General features: G+C 43.3%; 1 protein-coding gene across 3 annotated transcripts in view; it reads left to right on the top strand.

The window, feature by feature from the left end:
- RNF19A (ring finger protein 19A, RBR E3 ubiquitin protein ligase) overlaps window positions 1–22,196 on the top strand; it is a 141,622-nt gene that overhangs the window by 107,734 nt on the left and 11,692 nt on the right. For all 3 annotated transcript variants that reach the window (XM_063924201.1, XM_063924204.1, XM_063924202.1), the window contains exons 2-8: window positions 2,707–3,456; window positions 9,652–9,860; window positions 11,506–11,650; window positions 14,568–14,730; window positions 16,413–16,527; window positions 17,176–17,337; window positions 21,067–21,280. In XM_063924201.1, coding sequence (XP_063780271.1) covers window positions 2,840–3,456; window positions 9,652–9,860; window positions 11,506–11,650; window positions 14,568–14,730; window positions 16,413–16,527; window positions 17,176–17,337; window positions 21,067–21,280 — 1,625 coding nt within the window. In that variant the 5' untranslated portion in view covers window positions 2,707–2,839. The remainder of the gene's footprint in view (window positions 1–2,706; window positions 3,457–9,651; window positions 9,861–11,505; window positions 11,651–14,567; window positions 14,731–16,412; window positions 16,528–17,175; window positions 17,338–21,066; window positions 21,281–22,196) is intronic.

Genomic DNA, 22,196 nt, shown 5'->3' with positions numbered 1-22,196 from the left:
TTACTCGCACCCACGATAGCATGGCAGGGGATGGGATCGACCCCACTGTGTAGTTGCTGACCACTTTATTTCTTTACGGTGGATGCTGTACAGCTATTGATGGTGTATACTGGATATAGTTATTCCATGTCTCACAGCCATGATTCATTTTGCAGCTGATTGAATTGACTCCTTAGAGCAGGGTTCTCCAAACTCTGCCATTACAGCCCAGGTTATAAGGAAGCCTGAGTTCAGATGGCTAAATGAACGTTAGAGACCTATGCTCAAGCATGTACGTCCTTAAAACGAGTAGTGTAATGGCTGAGTTTTAGAGTGATTGCCATAACCGACCTATAGCACAAATGGTGATTCAGGGGCTAAGTAGGCACGTTGGTGTCCATGACCCCAATTTTATGACTGATTTGTTGGTGCTTTATTATAAAGGTTGGAAAATATTGTAATAAATGTATTCAGCTTTTCTTTCTCACTGGAACAAACTTTCAGATTGAAAACACAAATGATGAATGTATTATTTCTGTTATCTTACCCAGAACCATAACTGAAAGTACAAAAGTTCGTAATGTTACTGTAACATGCGTGGTTTCCCATAACTAATAAAGAGGAAGAGTTATGTAACCGCACAAAAGTCACTCTGCTTATACATCGGTACAAACCGTTTCCTTTCTACAAGTGAAGGGAGTCCTACATCATAATGTTACATCCAAGTGCCTAATGCAGTGTTTCCCAGCGCCAGTCCTCAGGGACTCCTGACTCCGTGTGTCAGCCAGTAATGAATGCACCAGTGCCCACACACGTACTGTTAGGGGTCTCTGAGGACTGGAGTTGGGAATTGCTGCCTTAAGGCATCCTGGCTCAGTCAGACATAAACTCCCTTAAACATGAAGGCCTGGTGCTGACATTTGACACAGTGTGAGCGATACAGGAACTCTAGGAGTGTGTTGTGCATTAAGTTTAGTGCGATGTGACTTGGGTTCTCCTACTATGTTTACACTAGACAACACTGAAGTGTGTGTAGACAAATGTCACACTATTAGACGTAGGCTTAATACGGCTTACCTGGTTTGCGCCCACACAGTAGGTTCTGACGCCTGTTCCGTTCTTGTTTTTTTTCTAAAGCATTATAAACCAAATCATTGTCTTTTTATAGTCTCCATATAAGAAAATGTATTCGCTTTCCTATTATTACTGCAAGTGACACCTACGTGTCTCCTTTTGGTTTCAACTTTATACTGCAAAAACCTTTCTCGCTGTCCACCGCAACAAAGATCAAAGGAATGTGTAAAACACTTTTACTTTACGACGGCCACCTCATCTTTTCCTATAACAGAAGTCTCCTCAGACCTTTTACAGATGCGGCTGGGATTGTTTTTAGGTGAATGGAAATCATGATGCTTGTGTATATGTCTTATCTTTATAGGTCAGAACGTGAATAGATGGTTATTAGCAGTGGGACGTTTTTGAAGGCCAAACTTCCACTATTGAGTAAAAATTCTCAGCAGCAGTTAACGTGTCACTGTACTGGGAATGAATGACTGAAAGCTGTTCCAATAAACTAAAATGATGCAAGATTATATACAAACTAAGTTGCAAATAAAACAAATTTAGCTGTAATTCACATTTGGACTTCAAAGAGTTTCAAGCTGGGTGCGAACTGGAGCGACGGGCAATCGTCCCGATGGCGGAACGAATGCCCTTGAGCCATGATTCTGTGTCACCCTGGAACAACTTTAATAACAGACTACACAATTTTCGTCCTCTGTTAGCATAAACAAGGTAGCTAGCGATATCGCTAGGTTTTTTCTGTGGAATAAATAAAAGCTGACGTCCATCGGGAGCGAGAAATCACCCGTACACACTGACTGATGTAGGTGATTTGTAGATACAAAATGGCAAATCGTCCCGACTTCGCTCCAGTGTGTACTCGGCTTTGGACTTCACACCCTAATTTTAAACATAATGAGAGGTGCTACCATGCGGAGACTTGTAGTTCCACACAGAAAAAAAAAAAATGCAGGTGCACACTCTAAATACTAAACACTGCTAATCTGAATAACTATGATAAACTCTGCGCTATAACATAGAGCACATCTGAAGTGCTTAGCATAATTTTGGCTAAAAATATGGGCCCACCAACTGCAACCAGTTGACCACATCTGATGGGTCCCTAACATTCCTAAGGTTCAAGTCCAGGGCACGGGGACTCCCGCAGGCCAGCACAAGCGAACCCACCCCAAGGCATCGCACTAGAAAGAGGTAGCAGTGTAGGCGTAAAAAGGTGTTACAGTAGCAATTGTACGTTAGTGACAGGAATTGTATTGATTATTCTCTGTAACATGTTGTTATATCGTAGACTCCTAGGGGTATATTTACTAAAGTACAGGTTTATAGAAGTGGAGATGTGCCCATAGCAACCAGTCAGGTTCTAGCTATTTTCTAGAAGGTGCTAAATAAATGGTAAAATCTGATTGGTTGTTATGGTAAACCTCTCCATGTCTATAAACACGCACTCTAGTAAATATCTCCCCCCCCCCCCCCCCCCAATCTTTTGAGATGGCTGTATGATTTAATTGAGAGGATTGAATAATATCTGTAAATTCACCAATCAGCTTTGAGAGTTGCCTATAGTCATTGTCAGTCTATATTCATTGGATATTGCATTCTGACCGTGTTTGTGCTATACTGACTTGCTCTTGTTTGCATTCACAGATCAGATTACTGTGGACACCTTTACAAGCTTGACCAACTGAAAGGTGGATGAATAGGATTGACGAGCCAGCTGGTTTTTCTACTACTCAAGGGCACTAATTCGGTCTGGAATTATGATCTGTGCAGCGCACAAATGTTAGAACAAAACATTTGTGGTGTAGTAGAAATGAGTTTGCATCGGCAGATGGGTTCAGATCGGGACCTCCAGTCATCAACTTCCTCAGTCAGCCTCCCTCCAGTTAAAAAGGCACCAAAGAAAAGGAGGATGCCATGGGGATCCATCTTCCGCAAGAAAAAAGACCCCAAACGGAAATCACGGGACCTAACTGGTGGCGTCGATGGGATTGCTAGCATTGAAAGCATTCACTCTGAGATGTGCACTGATAAAAATTCCATTTTCTCCCCCTCTGTGAACTCCACCGACACCGGGGCAGCCATTGTCAGTAAACAGAGTGGAGACTATATGGAGTGCCCCCTGTGCCTTTTACGGCACTCTAAGGACCGTTTCCCAGAAATAATGACCTGCCACCACCGGTCATGTGCGGACTGCTTGCGTCAATACCTACGGATAGAAATCTCAGAGAGCAGGGTTAACATCAGCTGTCCAGAGTGCTCTGAACGCTTTAACCCCTATGACATCCGTTTAATACTGAACGATGACGTATTGATGGAGAAATATGAAGAGTTTATGCTCAGGAGGTGGCTTGTTGCCGACCCAGATTGTAGGTGGTGTCCAGCTCCAGACTGTGGGTAAGAGACTGAATTATAGCTGTGTAGAATGTGGTGTATGTAAATGTAATACAGTGTTTTGTTATCACAGTTGTATTTGTAATGGCAATAAATGACGAAGAGCTCTGAAATAGCCAGCAGGACTATTTAAGAGACAGTGGGGCAGATGTATTAACCTGGAGAAGGGATAAAGCAGTGATAAGTGCAAGGTGATAACGCACCAGCCAGTGAGCTTCTGTCTCTTTTCAAATCTGTAATGATTGGCTGGTTAGTTATCACCTTCCACTTATCACTGCTTTATCACTTATCTCTTCTCCAGGTTAATACATCTGCCCCATGTTCCCCAAGTAATGTACAATTTAAGGGCTAAAATATTAAGTCAGAGAGCCTGTCAGACTTTTCAACATCTGAAACTACATATCCCAGCAAGCCCTGACACAGTTTTGCTGTCAGAAAATGCTAAAGCTGTGTCAGGGCATGCTGGGATGTGTAGTTTCTCAACAGCTGGAGGGCCGCAGTTTGGACATGCCTGGTCTAATAGAACTGATTCCCACTCTCTGATTGTCGGAGCCGTTTTAAAAATCATAGTATGACCTGCTTCCCCACCGTGAACATAACTGTCAGTAAGGTAATCATAGGAGGTCAAATTGCAAGACCCAGGATGAGAAATCTGCAAACAGAAGCGGGCCTGCCTCTCTAGAAAGGCGTATCTTGAGAAAACGGAATAGATACTGAAGGATCATACACCAAAACCTTCTGATTTTCCCACAAAACCAAAGATATTGTGCGACAGAAGTTCTACATACTCCACATTTAGGACAAAGGCCTAATTCCTCAGGATGGAAGTGTTTCCTTTGAGAGGGAGACACATACATCCTGTTTATAACCCGCAAATGTACTTTCTGCAATTTAGCGGATTTTAGAGCTTTCAAGACTGATTCAGTATTTGCAGATCTCTCGTCTATCGAGGGTGCATCCGGGATTTCCTTTTTCCAGGTTAAGGAGAGAGAGGACCAAGAGGGGGCGGACACCTCAATCAAGTCATTATAGAGATAACAAGTCTTGAATGGATTACATCTACAAAACGTGAGGGTATCGAGCACTACACAAGTGGGGATCGCCTTACCCAGTGGATCTGTGAGGGACCTAATATAATGGCGTGTCTGAAGATGCATAAAGAAATGAGAGCGAGGCAAGGAAAACCTGTCCTGCAGTTGTGCGAAAGAGAGCATCTGTCTACCAGGATCAAAGACATCTTTAATTGCAAATATTCCTCAGCATTTCCATGTGTAAAAGTGTCGGTTATCGAATGATGAAGGAAAATTAGGATTGCCCCATAATGGTAGATTTGGAGACTCAAAAGGGGTTACTGCAAAACGTCTTATGAATAGAGATCCAGGCCTTATAAGTATCCCAGAACAAAAATATTAGTCTTGAGTTCATGTGGGAGTTTAGATATGGGGGTGAAGCAGTGCCGCTGACTAATATGGGGCGAATAAGGCAGAATTGTATGCTGGACATACTGTACACATCCAGATTTTTCTGCCGCACTTTGGAATATTTTGTTGATTGTTTTTAAAGTGTTGTCAAGTAGGACAGAACATGTTGTCAAATACATCTCACAGATCTATAGGCCAGTAATAGCTAACCTTGACACTCCAGCTGTTGAACTACATATCCCAGCATGCCCTGCTACAGTTTTGTTATTTGGCCATGCTAAAACTGATGCAGAGCATGCTGGGATGTGTAGTTCAACAACAGCTGGAGTGTCAGGGTTAGCCATCACTGCTATAGGCCCTGGAGAGAAACAGAATATGTGCCTTACCCGATGTGGGACAACTAGTCCCCCTTGTGTCTTTAGCTGGGTAGCATACCTGAAGTAGACAGCCCTCGCACTGACCAAGCTCCCTATTTGGGATGCGGTACTCACTTACCCATAGGCCGCTCATTATATCTGGGCAGACGTAAGAAGTGAGTGGGCATTTACATTTGCCCGCACAGTTGTTGTTGTTGTTATTATTATCCTTTATTTATATGACGCCACAAGGATTCTGCAGCGCCCAATTACATAGTACATAAACAAATAATCAAAACAGGAAAACAGCAACTTACAGTTGATGACAGTATAGGACAAGTACAGGGTAAATAAACATAGTTACATCAGCAGATGACCCTGACATAAGTATCAGGGGGCAGAAGACCACGGGATTTGGTGCAGTTGAAGGTTATTAAAGTAAGAAAAGGATAAGCACATGAGGGAAGAGGACCCTGCTAGTGAGAGCTTACATTCTAAAGGGGAGGGGTAGACAGACAGGGGTGACACAGACAGGGGTACGTTGTGATGTCACTGTCGACAGCTACTGCGGCTTCCTAATGGGCCAGTCGGCGGGTTGCCTGCATGCAGATTAAACAATAGATCTGCTAAATATATTGTCTTCGGCTGTGCAGCAGGGCCGGTCACACACACACACACACACACACACGCACTGTGCAGTATATCGTTCATCGGCTGAACGGATGCTATTGCGTAGTGTGTTCTACTTTGCCATCAGACACAACCTGGCACCCCTTGCTTCTCCACCCTCTTCCCAAACCATTGCAAATGGTGGACGTACAAAAGTAAATTACCCTAATAATGAAAACATTATTGCTCAGTAAAGCCTGCAAGTTTCCTGCCTCCTCCCTCAATAATACCACTTCTTCCACATTCTGTCAGAGTTAATGGTTTACACAACATCATAACTCCGCTGACAAATTACTGTTCATCTATACACACATGCTGAACAGTAACATATTATAAGGAAAATTGGGCCAATAATTTCCTAGAGCGGTAAATCTGTAGACTCTTCACTTTGCCCAGAGCTGCTCATGTTTTACTTCTAGAAAGTGAAAGTAAATGTTTCATGACATTAAGAACCAGTTTTGCGGAACTGGTTGTTCCAGGTGGTTTGGTTGAATGAATTCTCATGAATTTCTGGCACATCTGTATAGGAAACCACTTATAGTCTTATTGATCTATCAATGACTCCTGCAGCATTTTCCATAGTCACAGCATTTGTCATCGTTCAGTGTTTAAGGACGGGAATAAGACGCATGCTGTGTGTCATGCGTGTGACATGAACAGAACTCTCTGCGTGGCCGATCCACCAATAAATACTCTGCACTTTATGTACAAGCAATGTTGGTTTAATGGACACTAAAACATAGTTTATCGTGGCCATTCCCCTCTCCCTGCATATTTCCGTTTATCTGCAGACAGTGAATTCTTAGCAGGAGCTGCTGTTTATATTATGGATTGCATCGTAGAAGGGGAAAAATGACGACGGTGGTTTTCTCGGCACAAGGCAATCCATTACATAAGTACGAGAGTGCAGGAACAGCTGGCAGATCTACCAATCAGAAACTCCCTCTTAATTCTGACTATGTTAATGTGTTTGGGTGGACATCTGCTGTAAGTGTGCACCCTGGCAATAGGAGGTTTGTACTTACAAAGTACACACTGCGGATCTCAGCAGGAGACCAGCTCCTTTTGTTTTTGTCAGTGGTAAAAGCACTTTAGTGTAACGGATGACTTTGCATAGTATTAAGAATAGTTGATCCTTTTTCCTGGCAGGTTTGAGATGCGATATTTGGCTAACAAGTGTAATGCCACTTTCCTGGGTTCCTTGATTGTCTTGGGAACAATTACTGCTATTTTGACACCATATATGAATCCACAGTAAACATTTGATGTTCGTAATGAATAAGTTGTTGAAGGACGTATGTTTTAATACCGTCACCAGCAGACTTGCAACTAAATGTAACCTATCAACTTTAACATCTTTAGAAGGAAAAAGGGATTTTTTTTCCCCCCGCATCGTCAAATAAAAGATGTATCCGTCATTGTAACAGGTTAGACGAACGTGCTCCCATCACCGACGCCCAACTGAAACATCAAGGCCATCGGAAATGGAACCCCTAAAGGAAACTCTTTAATAAAAGCTCCAGAATTAGAAAATAATAATCATTTTGAAGAACACTGCAATCAGAAGCAATGGATGTCACCTGCAGAATAATCTCCAGAAAGCGGTCTGCAGCACCCGTGGATTTGGCTGCGCAGCGAGTCACCGAAAGGCCAGACTCCTGGGGCAAATTCTCCAAAAACACACGTATAAGAATTAAAATTCCAGTCTTTGACTATAATGAGTGTTTTTAACAATAAAAACAAAATAAAAAAGTGGTAATTTGAAATAGCAAAGTAAAATAAACATATGGGGGCCACTTCATTTGTTTTCCCCCGCGGCTACCACTAGGGGGTGCAAAACAGAGCAATTCAATTGCTGTTCCGCTTAGAAGCACGTTAACTGTTGGGGATCACAATTCTTGCAGCCTTCTAAGAACCAAGAAAAAATGTGCGCTAAGCGGGCACTTTGGGCATCTAAACGAAAATTTGGACGCCCCAAAGCAGGGCGTTAGAAGGGTTTAGCTGTTTTGTGAGTCTAAACCCTGTCTGTTTGGGCGCGACTTGTGCATTATGCATGGGGGCCCAAACACAATTAAATTGTGACTAATTGTTTGGGTGTAAAAAGGGTTTAGATGGAAAAAGGAATTACGCCCAAAACAATTGAAACACCTCCATGAAGTATATACTATCTTAAAGTTACTTGCATACTTCCAGCCAATTGTGTTCTTATTACACCTGTTTAAAATAGTTTTATAGCCAAAGTAACGATCGCTACGGATTACCTTGGTGAATGCGGAGAGAGTAACCGTTATTGCCTGTACTAAATCCCCTCTCTTAGCCCTAATCGTCTCCACCTCCCACTATTCCCAGCACGTGCTGCATTTCCTGGGGACATCACTGGTCTGTGCTGCTACATGTAGGTGTTAGTGTTGGCGAGATAGATGCACACATTCCTCAGATGGATTTGATTTGTCATAAGCGACTTTGAGCCCTACTGTTGAAAAGTGCTCTATAACTAAAATAATTATTACCAAAACCTTACTAATTACAGCAAATGTTTGGTTCCCAGAGGTGATGCCCCCACCCAGTTACTGTTATAAGGAAGTTAGGAAGAAGAATGAATATTGACAGTAGATTAGCCTGTTATAGTAAAATCTTAGTGTAAGTTACATGAGCATCTTATGCAAACACAATACTCTTTTCAGAAATGTTGGAGTTAAAACTGAAGGTGATGTTGGCCGATCCCAGTGTTAGATTATTATTTATTTATTTTCAAAAAGACCGCCGCTAAGGGCCATTTTCTCAAATATATTGCCAGCAGCAGGCGCCGTGGGTTTTACAAATATATCTATTATTATTGTATGATATGCGCCCCAGATCACGGGAATATACCAGTTCTGCCAGCTGTGAAATAGTTAAAGTTGAAGCGCTGCATTGAGCCCAGTGTCTCTAAGCTGAAACACTTTGCCAGCTACCCTGCAGACTGGACCATAACTAGGGGCAGGGCTGGGCACCTATGGCAAATTCCAGAAGGGCTGATGGATCGGTCCGGCCTAAAAGCCTGAGTGCGCCAGGGGAAGGCCGAACAGCACCACCTCCCTGTGCTCAGCTCGGCCACCCGGCATACAGTGGGGTGCCCCTGTGAGTCCTGACCACGCTCCCTTGCTGTGTCTGCTGGAATGCCAGGATCTCTTGTAGAGCCCAGTCCATCCCTGGCTAGGAGCCAGTGGGTATTAGCTGACTCTACCCAGGAGGTGTTGCAGCAGTGTGTAGACACTTCCAGGTGCCAGTGGTAGGAGCCTGGGAGAAGTGTTTCCATGTGACACTATGGGATCCTGGTGGTGGTAGCAAATTGCCTGCTCTCTGCGCAGTAGGAGGAGTCAGTTAAAGGCTGTATCTGAGAGGGAATCCCTAGGAGTGTTATAATAAGCTCGCTCAGGTTCCCCAGGGACAACCCTCCTCTATTGCAAGTCAGTGGACAAAAGAATCTGTGATTGACTGGCGGAGTGAGGTCATCCAGTAACAACAGTATTTTGCAGTTACAATTAAATTGTTCGTATTATTAACACTATAAAATTCATTGTTTATTATTGCTGTGTTTAAGGCAATTTTAGAAATGATTTTTTAATGTAAATTGAAACCACGAGATCTCGCTGAGATCATTAATAATAATGTTGCACATATATGACATGATAGTTATATCTGTGTTCTCAATCACTGCTGATCTCCTAATCAATTGCCATCATTTTTCAATATCCTTTTCTGTCTCCCAGCTATGCCGTAATTGCTTTTGGTTGTGCCAGCTGCCCAAAGATAACCTGCGGCCGTGACGGGTGCGGGACAGAGTTCTGCTACCACTGCAAACAGATCTGGCACCCAAATCAGACCTGTGACGCTGCACGCCAAGAAAGAGCGCAGAGCTTGCGCCTGAGGACCGTCCGCTCATCGTCCATCAGTTATAGCCAGGAGTCTGGAGCTGCAGGTATCTCCTCCTATCATGATTTAGTAGTAAGATAGTGATTGGTTTGGAAAAAGATGGCTTTGGATGTGTCCGTTCTCCATGCAGTAATAAAATACTGATGGTGATCTTTGTTCTTCCATATTTTACCGCTTAGCTTGAGCCACAGAGTTGTCCTGTATAAATGACTTTCTTGCAGCTAGCAGATCCGGGACAGGCAGTGTAAAGATGTCTCGTTATTACACACATCCTGGCATAGAGCCCAGCTGCCAGCACAATATCTCTGCAGTAAGATAACTGTGATTCTCTGGTGCTGATGATGATAACCCATCTGTACCCAGAATCACATGGTGAATAATATACACAGGGCTTTAAAGTCTGATGTAATAGTTAACCAGGCTATTGCACAGTGTATCCTTAGCAGCAGAGGATACGTACTAGTGTGATCCTCCAGACTTAATGGTTGTGGGTGCTCGCAGTCTTTGCAGTTCTGGGATTTGACGAGCCCAGTGCTTATTAGTGTTAAAGTGTAAGTGCTGCTTGCTCACAGTAGGGGGCAGTGCACAAAATAACCCCCACACTGAGGGCCTTTATATAGAATGCACCATTAATATATCAGTACCTTTATTCCATATGCCCCTTTGCTACATACCAGTAAACTGTCATGTGACCACTTCTGTTCTCATTAGTATAGTCACAGAACGGATGGTGTAATGGTTAGCATTACTGCCTCATAGTACTGAGGTCATGAGTTCGATTCCCACCATGGCCCTAACTGTGTGGAGTTTGTATATTCTCCCCGTACTTGCGTGGGTTTCCTCCGGGTACTCCGGTTTCCTCCCACAATCCAAAAATATACTGGTAGGTTAATTGGCTCCCAACAAAACCTTAGCGTGAATGTGTGTGTACATGTGATAGGGAACATAGATTGTAAGCTCCACTGGGGCAGGGACTGATGTGAATGGACAATTATTCTCTGTAAAGCGCTGCGGAATATGTGTGCGCTATATAAATAACTGGTTATACAGGTTGAGTATCCCTTATCCAAAATGCTTGGGACCAGAGGTATTTTGGATATCGGATTTTTCCGTATTTTGGAATAATTGCATACCATAATGAGATATCATAGTGATGGGACCTAAATCTAAGCACATAATGCATTTATGTAACATATACACACAGCCTGAAGGCAATTTTAGCCAATATTTTTTATAACTTTGTGCATTAAACAGTGTGTCTACATTCACACAATTCATTTATGTTTGATATACACCTTATATACACAGCCTGAAGGTCATTTAATACAATATTTTTAATAACTTTGTGTATTAAACAATGTTTGTGTACATTGAGCCATCAAAAAACAAAGGTTTCACTATCTCACTCTCACTCAAAAAAGACTATTTCGGAATATTCCGTATTTCGGAATACTTGGATATGGGATACTCAACCTGTAATAATAATTTATTTACATTTCATTCAATAAAAGAGGGCAAGTTAAGAAAAGATGTCTGAGAGGTTTGTTAAGGATGGCGTTAATGAAACCCAGGCCTGTACCTCTTTCATGTTTCATATGTTAGTAAATCTAGTGCAAGTGGTATTTTTGTTTTATCTTATCTTGTATGTTTGGTGGGATTAAACAAATTGCTTTTTGCTTTCTTGTGACTAGCGGATGATATCAAGCCTTGCCCGAGATGTGCTGCATATATCATAAAGATGAATGACGGGAGCTGTAACCACATGACATGTGCTGTGTGCGGCTGTGAGTTCTGCTGGCTGTGCATGAAGGAAATCTCAGACCTGCATTATCTAAGGTTGGTACACGATAGATAAACGCACTATGAAGTGGCCCACGCCTGTCCTTAGCTTGTTTGATGAATGGGACTCTCCGTGTTTATATCACTGTCCCAGAGCCCCTACGGCTTCCTGAGCATGTGAATTACATGGAAACTTCCCTACATTGTGGCATTAAGCTGTGTTGCAGATTGCAGACCCAAACTCACTGCCTAGTGCTGATCTGCCCCCCCGGCGTGCTCTGTCAGCCAGGATTTCATGCACCATTACCTGCTCTGCACCCTCCTGGAGACCATAGGTTGCTGCTGCGGAGAGTAACCTCGTGCGTGTGTGTGGGTTTAATCAACCTGTTGCTGTTCTTGTAGCTTAAGCTGCCGTGTAGAAGAAATTAGTCACGCTCACATTTGTTTTTTTAATGTTAAACCTCACTGTTACACAAGTCTTCATAATTCTTGCACTAGTTTTATACAGTGTTCTATAGTATTTTCTGGAGGAGGTTTCACCCCCCCCCCCCCCTTTGTTCTTTTACTTTTAATAAACCAAAGAGCATTCTCAGAGTAATCCGGCTGCATACTCTATGGGGTCGATTCTATTCGGCAACTTAAGAATAGCGCCGGGAATTAGCTCCCGACGCTATTCAATTCAGCTGCTAGTGACCCGCAATTGTCGGGAATTCTTCTCTCATCCCCGGGGGATGAGAGAAGAAACCCGACAAAAGTGCTGCCTCGCGGCCGACGCTAGGCTGATTCTGTCGGGAATCAGCCTCGCGCCGGGGAGTTAAGTCGGAGAATGCCCGTTCTCCCGACAATTCAACCTGTTTAGTCGGCGAGAACGGGATATCGCCGACTTAACTGGAGCTGAATTGAATAGCGTCGGGAGCTAATTCCCGGCGCTATTCTTAAGTTGCCGAATAGAATTGACCCCTATATATTTAATTCAGCACGCCATCATATTTACCAAGCGTCAGGAAATGGACGTGAAGCCAACGCTTGTACGGGCCCATTCGTGTGCGTGCTATATTTTGGAGCGTGGCCATCGGTAGGCTTTGCCGATGTGCTCTTGATTTTCAGTTCCCATGTGTATGAGGCCGGAGAGTTGGGATTTAGACAGCTTCATTTATTTTACCATTGTCACCTTTCAATGAAACATTTTGTGCTTTGAGTAATAGCTGTCTCTTGTATACAGCCTGGCATTTGGCTGTTTATAGCGTTTCCCCTGCTGTGTTCTTAAGGATGATTATGGCTTTCATTCCCAGAATAGACGGGTTTAAATAGAAGTGGAGAAAGTGGTGACTATTTTGAGAGTGTGTTTTTGGTGTGGCTGTAGCAACGACCATTGGACAAGAGCCTGGGTCCTACTTGCCTCGACCGTCTTTTGCTACGGATTCACACTCCTTTGGTAAATGGCCCACGGTTCAGTTTAAAAACTCTGTTTTCCTTTGAATCATTTTAGAATTCAAGTTAATGAATAACTCTGGTTTCATTGGGGTTTGTTTTTGCTTGTTTCAGTATTTATGTTTGCGTTAAATACAGAAGCTACACCATAATACTCTGTTTTGCAAATAGAACCTTTATCCCCTAAGCGTTGGCTGTGTACACACTCTAGTACAGTAAAGGCGTTAGGATTGGTATGTGATATAAGATTTATAAATGTCCTTCATCTTTCCCCCACACTGCCTGTCATTCCTGGTACTTTATCAGTGCTCCTCACAGTTAAGGCTGTAACACACTGGCCGGTTTCTCCCGGATGGCAAAAAGCCGGACAAACTTTGTCCGGCTTTTTGCCATCCGGGAGAAACCGGCAGAGTCTCGCACACAGGACGGCTTTGAGCCGTGTGTGATGCTGTGCGCATGTGCAGCATCAGACACTGCTTCAGAAAAAACCGTTGTGTGTGAAAGCTCCCCTTCACACACACGGTTCACTGGCTGCAAAGACGGCCCGGCGGCCGCCGGACCTTCCAGTGGTGAGACCCGGCTGCAACCCGGCAGCCGGGCCGGGGCCGTGCAGTGTGAAGGGACTCTAGCCCTCACACTGTTAACTACAATGCCGGCACGGGAAAAAGCCGGACGGTTTTTTCCCGGCCGGCAAAAGCCGGGTAGTGTGTTTTAGCCCTTACTTCCTTATTGCTGGTTACTGGAATTTCTGTATACAACGCTTCTTGGTAAAGAGATCACACACAGATACTTACAAGGAAACTTCTCTTCCATCTAAGACTCTAGGCTGCTATTTTGCAATGATATCCTGTGTTGCATCTGTAAGTGTTCGTTAGATAAACCAACTAGTATAATGTATATGTTTCTCATATTCTAGGACAGGTAACTGCATATTACTGGGAAAAATGCATCCTACCCAAATGGGGTTCCAGTCAGTATGTCGGCATTCGGGGTGTCGACAGGTTGAGTGTGTCGACTGAGTACATTGACATCCACAATGTTGACAAATAGTATTGTCCACATTCTGAATGTCCCCATTATGTCAGTGTGAACTTTGAGGATGTCGGCATATCATACTGAATTCCTGAATTGTCTAACGCTTTCTGGAAATGCTGTATTGTTGTATCATTGCTGCTACTGTATTGATGATAATTAATTAGGACAAAATACTCGTAAAATATTACTATTAACTGGTGTGAAACATGATCATAGCCAAGAGTGCAGAAATATGGTGTATTGTGAATCTGCTATCTAGAACCATGTTACTGTAATATCGGTCTGATGTAATGCCCGTCTGATGACCCCTCTTGTGTAATTCCCACCTGATGGTGTAATTCCTGTCTGATGGTGTAATGCCCGTCTGATGACAGGGTGTATCGGGGTTCTTTATTAGGGTAATTGGGTATACACCAGCCCAATGCATCCTTACATTCCTTGGCTGCTGCATTCTGGATCTCTTGGATAGAGCGGTGTTCTCATGTAGTGTCGCTGTTTCATCTTCCAGCCCTTCCGGATGTACGTTCTGGGGGAAGAAGCCTTGGAGCCGGAAGAAGAAGATCCTGTGGCAGCTTGGCACCCTAGTTGGGGCCCCTGTTGGCATAGCTTTGATAGCTGGCATTGCCATTCCCGCCATGATCATTGGTATACCGGTGTACGTCGGACGCAAGGTAAAGACTTTTTTCTATTGCTAGTTATTATCGTATTATTATTATTATTATCTATGACAGCTTTCAGAGCACTGTCTTCTTATGCCCTCGTGTGCTGGGTCTCGCGTAGCTCTGGTCAGTCTCTTCTTTAATAAGCCTTCATATGAGATAGCGTGCTGGTCTGCTTTCCATTCTCCCATGGCTTTATCCTTCTTTATCTGGTGCAGCCATGTCCAACGTGTGCAGACATAGTAAACAAGTGCCAGCTCAGATGGGCGAAGTTACAGGTGGCATCTGCTCCGGGAGGGGAGGGGGGTGTTTGGGGTGCGAGAAAACCATTTCCTTGGGCAGGTGGGAGACTTTACAGTCTCTATACGATCCACTACCACATATTCTTTTCCATAGCAACAAGCGACAGTGTTAGTTATAGTAGTTCATGTGCTGTAATATCTCATACGTGTACATATTGCATACATGTGACTGTCCTTTTAAATGCGTAACGACTAAGCTGTGTCATTTACAATGAAATTACAGTTTTTAACATAATTATTACATATATTAAACCTATTTTTCCTGCCATGTATATGATTGCTGGTATGAGAAAGAGAACCTATGAAAGAAACCTTATAGCATTGTTGATGATAATAGTAGTACGGTGCTATGATTCATTTCTACATGTCATTCCCACCTCATTGTAGGTCTCTACAATGACTGTGAGTGTAATTCTACCAGCGAGGCCCTGGCATATTGATTGATATAGAGATGCTCTGTTCTCACTATCTGCTTCTGAGCCCTCTATTCCCAGTTGCCTATAATTCGGGACGTGCAGGAAACTGGTGCACTGTAAAACGGTGCTGTAGTCCGTATCAAACGAACACATTTACTTTCATCTTCTAATTTGCTCTACAATATAAAGGCCACACTGGTTTCTGTAGGTCACGTGTCTTTCTCCCATGCACCAACTTTTTTAGATGCATCTTTAGGGGGTGGGGGGGGAGGTTTAAAATTCAAATAGGAGCAGGGTTTGCTGCGTGGAGAATAGCTCACGCCAGGATCAATTCAATATCTGAGGCTTAGCATGCGGGGTACTTGTAGCTAATTTAATTGGACAGATGCCTATTTGGATCACCCCCTTAATGTGTTACGTCCTCATTTTGGGAAAACTTTCCCGTTTGGTTGCTTTGCATGTGGTTGTACATTACTCAGTATTGCAACTGGGTAAGGCACAGAAGCAGACGGATTTTCTGGTAAAGTCACACTAATGCAAACACCTCAGTAGATTGGAGACTATAGACCCAATGATTCCCTTGACTTTAGAAAATGTCGCCTTGACATAAAGTGATACTATATGGTGTGGGAGCCTTGCTCACCCTACAAGTAGGTGGACCAAATGCTCACCTGTTTATGAATGGCTGCACCTCTCAGTGGGAGAGGAGGGGGGGATATTATATTATGGTGAGCTTTATTAGTAACCATGGTGGGTAAATCACATCCAGGGGCTCACGTGTTCATCTATATCTGTTTATTCTTGTAGCAATCTAGCCTCTGCACTTATAGAAGCATATTCCTTCTGGTCAGTTCATCAAATAAATCTGTTTATTTGTAGTGAGATACACAGCCTTTCCATAGGGTTGTGTTTCTAGTGTGACAGATGTATGTTATGCTACAGTCATACTGGTGTTCACAATGACTGTTTTCCTCAGATCCACAACCGATACGAGGGTAAAGACATTTCAAAGCACAAGAGAAATCTGGCCATTGCGGGCGGTGTCACTTTGTCCGTCATCGTGTCTCCAGTTGTTGCTGCTGTAACCGTAGGTAAGGAAGCATTCATGTCAAATTTAGCTTACAGTACCCTTTTTTCTAATATATTCTGTGCCCTGTATGTGTACGACTGACATGTAAGAGCTGCTGTACTGATTCAAGTGGCTGTTTTTTTCTTTCCACCTTCCATCAAAGGGTCAGTCCTATTACCGGTGAGTAATTGTGGCTATATGCCAGTTCCAGGGCGAGTTAGGGTGCTGTTGAAATGGCAACTCACCCCTCTTGAACGTAATGGGATTGACCCCTAAGGGTTTGTATATGATACAAGTGAGACTAGTGAAAGCAGACAGCCCATACCAGCGAATACAAGTAATTCCACAGAACATGGTGTTAAACCAGACTGGCCATGATTTGATCTGATATGTGGTTGGTTAAACAAATTAATTGTTAGACCTCTGCAAACACCATGTGACAAGACTGTCTGACAGTAGCCTGTGACTTGCAGTCACAGTGGTAGAACATTGCCTTGGTGTCGAGTACTACCAGACAGGAGTGCATCCTTCTGCCAGCGCTCCAGGGTGTGAATGTAATCAGACATTAATTGCTCTGTTTCCTCTATTCTTATTTTTTTTTTGTTCCCCATTAAATGAGTTTGTATGTAAACTATTTGTCTTACATGGATTTTTTTTTTCTATCCTGAAGGTATCGGAGTCCCTATTATGTTAGCGTATGTATACGGCGTAGTTCCCATATCACTCTGCCGCAGTGGAGGGTGTGGCGTGTCAGCTGGCAGTGGCAAAGGTGTCCGGATAGAATTTGATGATGAAAATGATATAAATGTTGGAGGAGCAAATACTGCAGCAGGTGAGAGCTATAGTCTCAGTAAGGGGAAAACCCTATAAATCACTTATTCATGTCTTAACTTGTGGGTACAAAGGACAAATTTTCAAGGTTCTACGCCGCAGGCTTTGTAAGATCTGAAGGTATTACATTAATTTTACATATTATATTCAGTTTGATGTTGCTTTAAAAGTTGTTAATGGGTTACTAGATACTGATTGAGGCTGCCTCTCCCGTGCGGACCCACCATGAGCTGGAGTGGGATCTCTGCCCCCCTCCGGGTGACTCATGTTAGAGGAGGTGAGCGATGGAATTGCTAAGAGCTCACTCTCAACTCGCATAAAAGAAACCTCCTATAAATTGTATTATAGGTAGTACAATACCCCAGATAGACTGTCTAAATGCTTCCCCTCTACTACTCCGGTTAGTTGGCGAGGCTGCGGCTAGAGGCACCTTGTATCACATGTGGTGGACTTGCCCTATCATAGTTCCTTTCTGGAATAAAGTCCTTGATCTGTTGAAATCCTTCTCCGGCATTCCGCTTGTCCTAAACCCTTGGGTCTTTTTGCTGGCCTGCCCTTTTCAGGATGTTGGCCCCCACCTTGAACAAATTATTCTCCCATGTCTTAGTACTGCAAAATCCTTAATCGCCAGAAATGTAAAATCCCCCCTCACCATACAAGTTCTAAGCAACTAGATCTGGTTTATTGCCAATGTGGAGACAACTACGTACTCTCCATGACTGCCCCCATAAATTCAATTTAGTTGGAGACCCCTGGTTGTCAGCAAGGTCGCCTTGTCCTAGTTAAGGATTGGCAATTCTTTCGAAAACTGTTCCTGAACCTTTGACTATTTGCGCTCGGGCCCTCCCCACACTGCTTTTACTATAAGCTTACTACTGAATACTCTACCGCCAGTAATTGTACTTACTGTTGTCTTGCTTTCTCTTTTCTTTTTTTTTACCTGACTATCTCCCCCCCCCCCCACCCCCACCCCCGCCCCCTCCCCTTCTTATGATTTGTTTTCTTTAACTTCATTTTGTACTATGTTTTGTTTTTTTCATTTGTAAAATTGAGAGCTATCTGTTTATAAGTATCCGCATATATATTTCTGTATGTCCAATTGGCTCTTGCTGAATAAATAATGGGGTCGATTCTATTCGGCAACTTAAGAATAGCGCCGGGAATTAGCTCCCGACGCTATTCAATTCAGCTCCAGTTAAGTCGGCGATGTCCCGTTCTCGCCGACTTAACAGGTAGTTTTGTCGGGAGAACGGGCATTCTCCGACTTAACTACCCGCGGCGAGGCTGATTCCCGACAGAATCAGCCTCGCGCCGGCCGCGAGGCAGCACTTTTGTCGGGTTTCTTCTCTCATCCCCCGGGGATGAGAGAAGAATTCCCGACAATTGCGGGTCACTAGCAGCTGAATTGAATAGCGTCGGGAGCTAATTCCCGGCGCTATTCTTAAGTTGCCGAATAGAATCGACCCCAAAGAGTTAAAAAAAATAGTTGTTAATGGGGAGGGTATATAGGCGGGCTGAACAGTTTATTTCAGAGTGGGGCGCCAGAACCAGCAATTTCTAAGCAGAATTAACATGGTGGCTCCCAGTCTAAAGTTAAGGTGTCCTTGTCTATCAATGTGGTTGGTCTCCTGGGCCTGTCAGTGGTCACCAGTGAGAAGTTAGCACTTGATTATTTATTGGTTTGGTAATCAGCTGCTTAGGCTTTATATTTCTGTATTCCCACGCCCATGTCATGACTTGGGGTCCGTCAGGTCCCCAGTGCCATTAGGCTGTCTCCTGTACTGCCTGCTGGCACTCCCAATAAGTTAAGCAAAAAGAAAAGGTAGATCCTGATCTGTTTACATTTATTCTCCTTATCCACAGTGAGGATTGGGCATGGCTAGATGATAATTGCAGAAAGTCTGACAGCAGTGCCTGCAAGGATTTCCGGGCCCCTCCTAAAAGCCATAGAGCGCCGATTTCCCCACATTCGCCCATGGGATGGCTCATATATTCTGCCACTTTGGTGGTTGCTTTTTTCCAAGTTTAATATCTCCATAACCTTAGAAAAAGAGAAGTTTTGCCCCAGCACACCAAGAAGCATCCACAATAAGACTTGAAAACTACATGATGATAGAGCATTTTTCTGTAACCTTTACAGTTATGGCAAAGTACTCTGTGTCCTGTCTCTTTCAGAACTTGTGATAGGCGTCTGCGTTTCAGATCTCCAGCTAATTTGCATTATGTCGATTAGTACTACAATGCATTGACTACACTATATATTATTTTTTATTAAAGACACCCTGTTGCCCTCTGCTGGTCATTTAAAGCTACACAGCTGGGTTTTGTTAGGTGCTCTGTTCAGTTTCGGTGGCTGTCTCCTCCCATATAAGGCAAGATTAAGCTCCAAACCGCTCCGTTCATGCCAAGAGAATAGTTTCTAACACAGACAAGCCAGCAATCTCCCAGCCAAGATGACAAATAATTATCTTCTGGCTAAAGTTTGCCAAGGGCTGCAGCATTGACACTGAACAGTCATGCATTGTGTAGCAATCATCCTCTGCTATTAGGCAAACCACAGAGTAGATGTGACTAATTTCCATGTTCCTTCATAGGATTACATTGCAGAATAAATGCTTGTGGTGTTACGGCGTTCTGTAAGAGACTGGACAGTTGTGTGTAATTGGAGAGAACATATAGTACGCGCTACACAGGAATGCCGCCCATTTATACACTAGCAACCAGTGATCGGTTTATACCCCGAGAGACACCCCTACACGAGTTTGGTGGCTTGTAATAAAGGTTTATTATACATAAATAAAATCATGTTTATGAGTTTTTTTTAATGTGTGTGTGTATATATATATACATATATATATATATATATATGTGTGTGTGTGTGTGTATGTGTATATATATATATATATATATATATATGTGTGTATGTGTATATATATATATATATATATATATATATATATATATATATATATATAAATATGTATGTGTGTGTGTGTGTGTGTGTGTGTGTGTGTATATATATACATATTTGTAACAGACACAGAGATGGGGGGAAAAAAATCAAAGTATAAATATACCGTGACAATATTTTTACAACATTCTGTTACTTCTGCAAAGCACATTAGACCAAATGTCCTGTGATAAAAAACACACTGCTTATTGTGACTGTGAATGTTGCCTGACACTGCTGTTCCACCGGACACTGCTGCACCAAATACCCGTGAAATCACTGAATGTGCTGTGATAGATGTGTAATCTGAATATTAAGTCCCTGTGGCTGAGTTTTATTGATCCTTCTAATAGTAGAAGGAATTTGATCGGTTGCTATGGGCAACACCTGAGCTTGTCCCTTTCAGAATGTGTGCTATATCTCCCCCTGTGTTTTTTATCCACTAGACCTGTTTATTTTCCAGTAGGGGAACTCTATGTTCTCTATAGGCCCATTACTTTTCCCTGCTACTGTGTGTGAGCCAAGGATAGCAGTGACTTCTCAGGGAAAGTATGAAGCGTGATTTCCCCTGGTAACTTCCTGATCTCAGCCATTAATGTCATATGACATAACAGAGATCTGGTGTCACCGGTCATTGTTGGCGTATGACCTTTGCAATCCTCAGCCATTGTTTGCATAGCTTTCACAGCCTGTTAGTTGATGGTGATGTAGTTTTGTGCAGAGTGGGCGGCAGTCGGCGCTTTGTATGCATTGCTCCAACCTTTTCTCTGTTTTGTTTAGACACCACATCTGTAGCAGAGGCTCTGCATAACCCCAGTATCGGGGAAGGAAGCGTAGGAGGCATGACTGGCAGCTTGAGCGCCAGCGGCAGTCACATGGACAGGATTGGCGCAATCCGAGACAACCTGAGCGAGACCGCCAGTACCATGGCGCTGGCAGGGGCCAGCATTACTGGCAGCCTCTCTGGGAGTGCTATGGTGAATTGCTTTAATAGGTAAAGTACAAGTCACGTTCTCCATTCCAGCTAATTGTGTGGAGAACAGGGAAATAAATGTATTCTCTGCCCAAGTTCTAGCTGTCAGTGGTACATATTACTTAGCATGAAACCTGTAAGCAAGTGTGAATGTGACAAGTATACATACTGATAATCCGTTCCTTATATTCCCCATTACACAAGACATACTGGACAGGCTCCTGTATTCTCATAGTGCAGACAGCAAGGATTCCTATCCAATCATTCTCTGCCAAATAAATGGTGTTTATGATGTCACCCTTTGGATTACCCAGAGTGATGTTGGGGGGTCTTTACAGGAAGAATTTATTGACCACTAAGTCATGCCCATTCTAACTCCGATATATCCATTAGATCACTGACTCAACAATATCCAAATACCGCTCCAATCTGCACATCGTATGATCATTCAAAGCTTACATAGCAGCACAACTACAGAACCCGTTATACCGGAGACTAAAGGTGCTATCAACCAATCACTGCTTCAGCTATGGATACAGAACACTGACAGCAGCCCTTAGTGGCTGGAACCGTCCCAGGATCCTCTGGGTACCAGCAGCAATACAGACTGACTCCCATTATCCACAGCCCACTCCCATGCATAACCCTACAGGCTAATGCAATGCACGGTTACCCATACATGGTTTGCTTCTAATGTTTCAGGTAATGATACACAACTGTGGTGTGTGTGCTGTAAGGCTCCATAACAGAGCACGTAGGATTTACACTCGTTTCCCCTCTTATTATGGCTGTGCAGTTCATTAATAGAAACATTTGGGCTCATTTATCAATGAGTGATAAATTTCACTGTGAAGTGATAAATTGCACCAGCCAGTCCTCTCCTAACTGCCATGTTACAGACTGCCATTATGAATTCCAGTTCCTTTCAATCTGGCTA

Source organism: Pseudophryne corroboree, chromosome 5 (genome assembly GCF_028390025.1).
Source record: "Pseudophryne corroboree isolate aPseCor3 chromosome 5, aPseCor3.hap2, whole genome shotgun sequence".
NCBI classification, from domain to species: Eukaryota; Metazoa; Chordata; class Amphibia; order Anura; family Myobatrachidae; genus Pseudophryne; species Pseudophryne corroboree.
The sequence above is the reverse complement of the archived record's forward strand: the minus strand, read 5'-3'. Positions and strand labels throughout refer to the sequence as shown.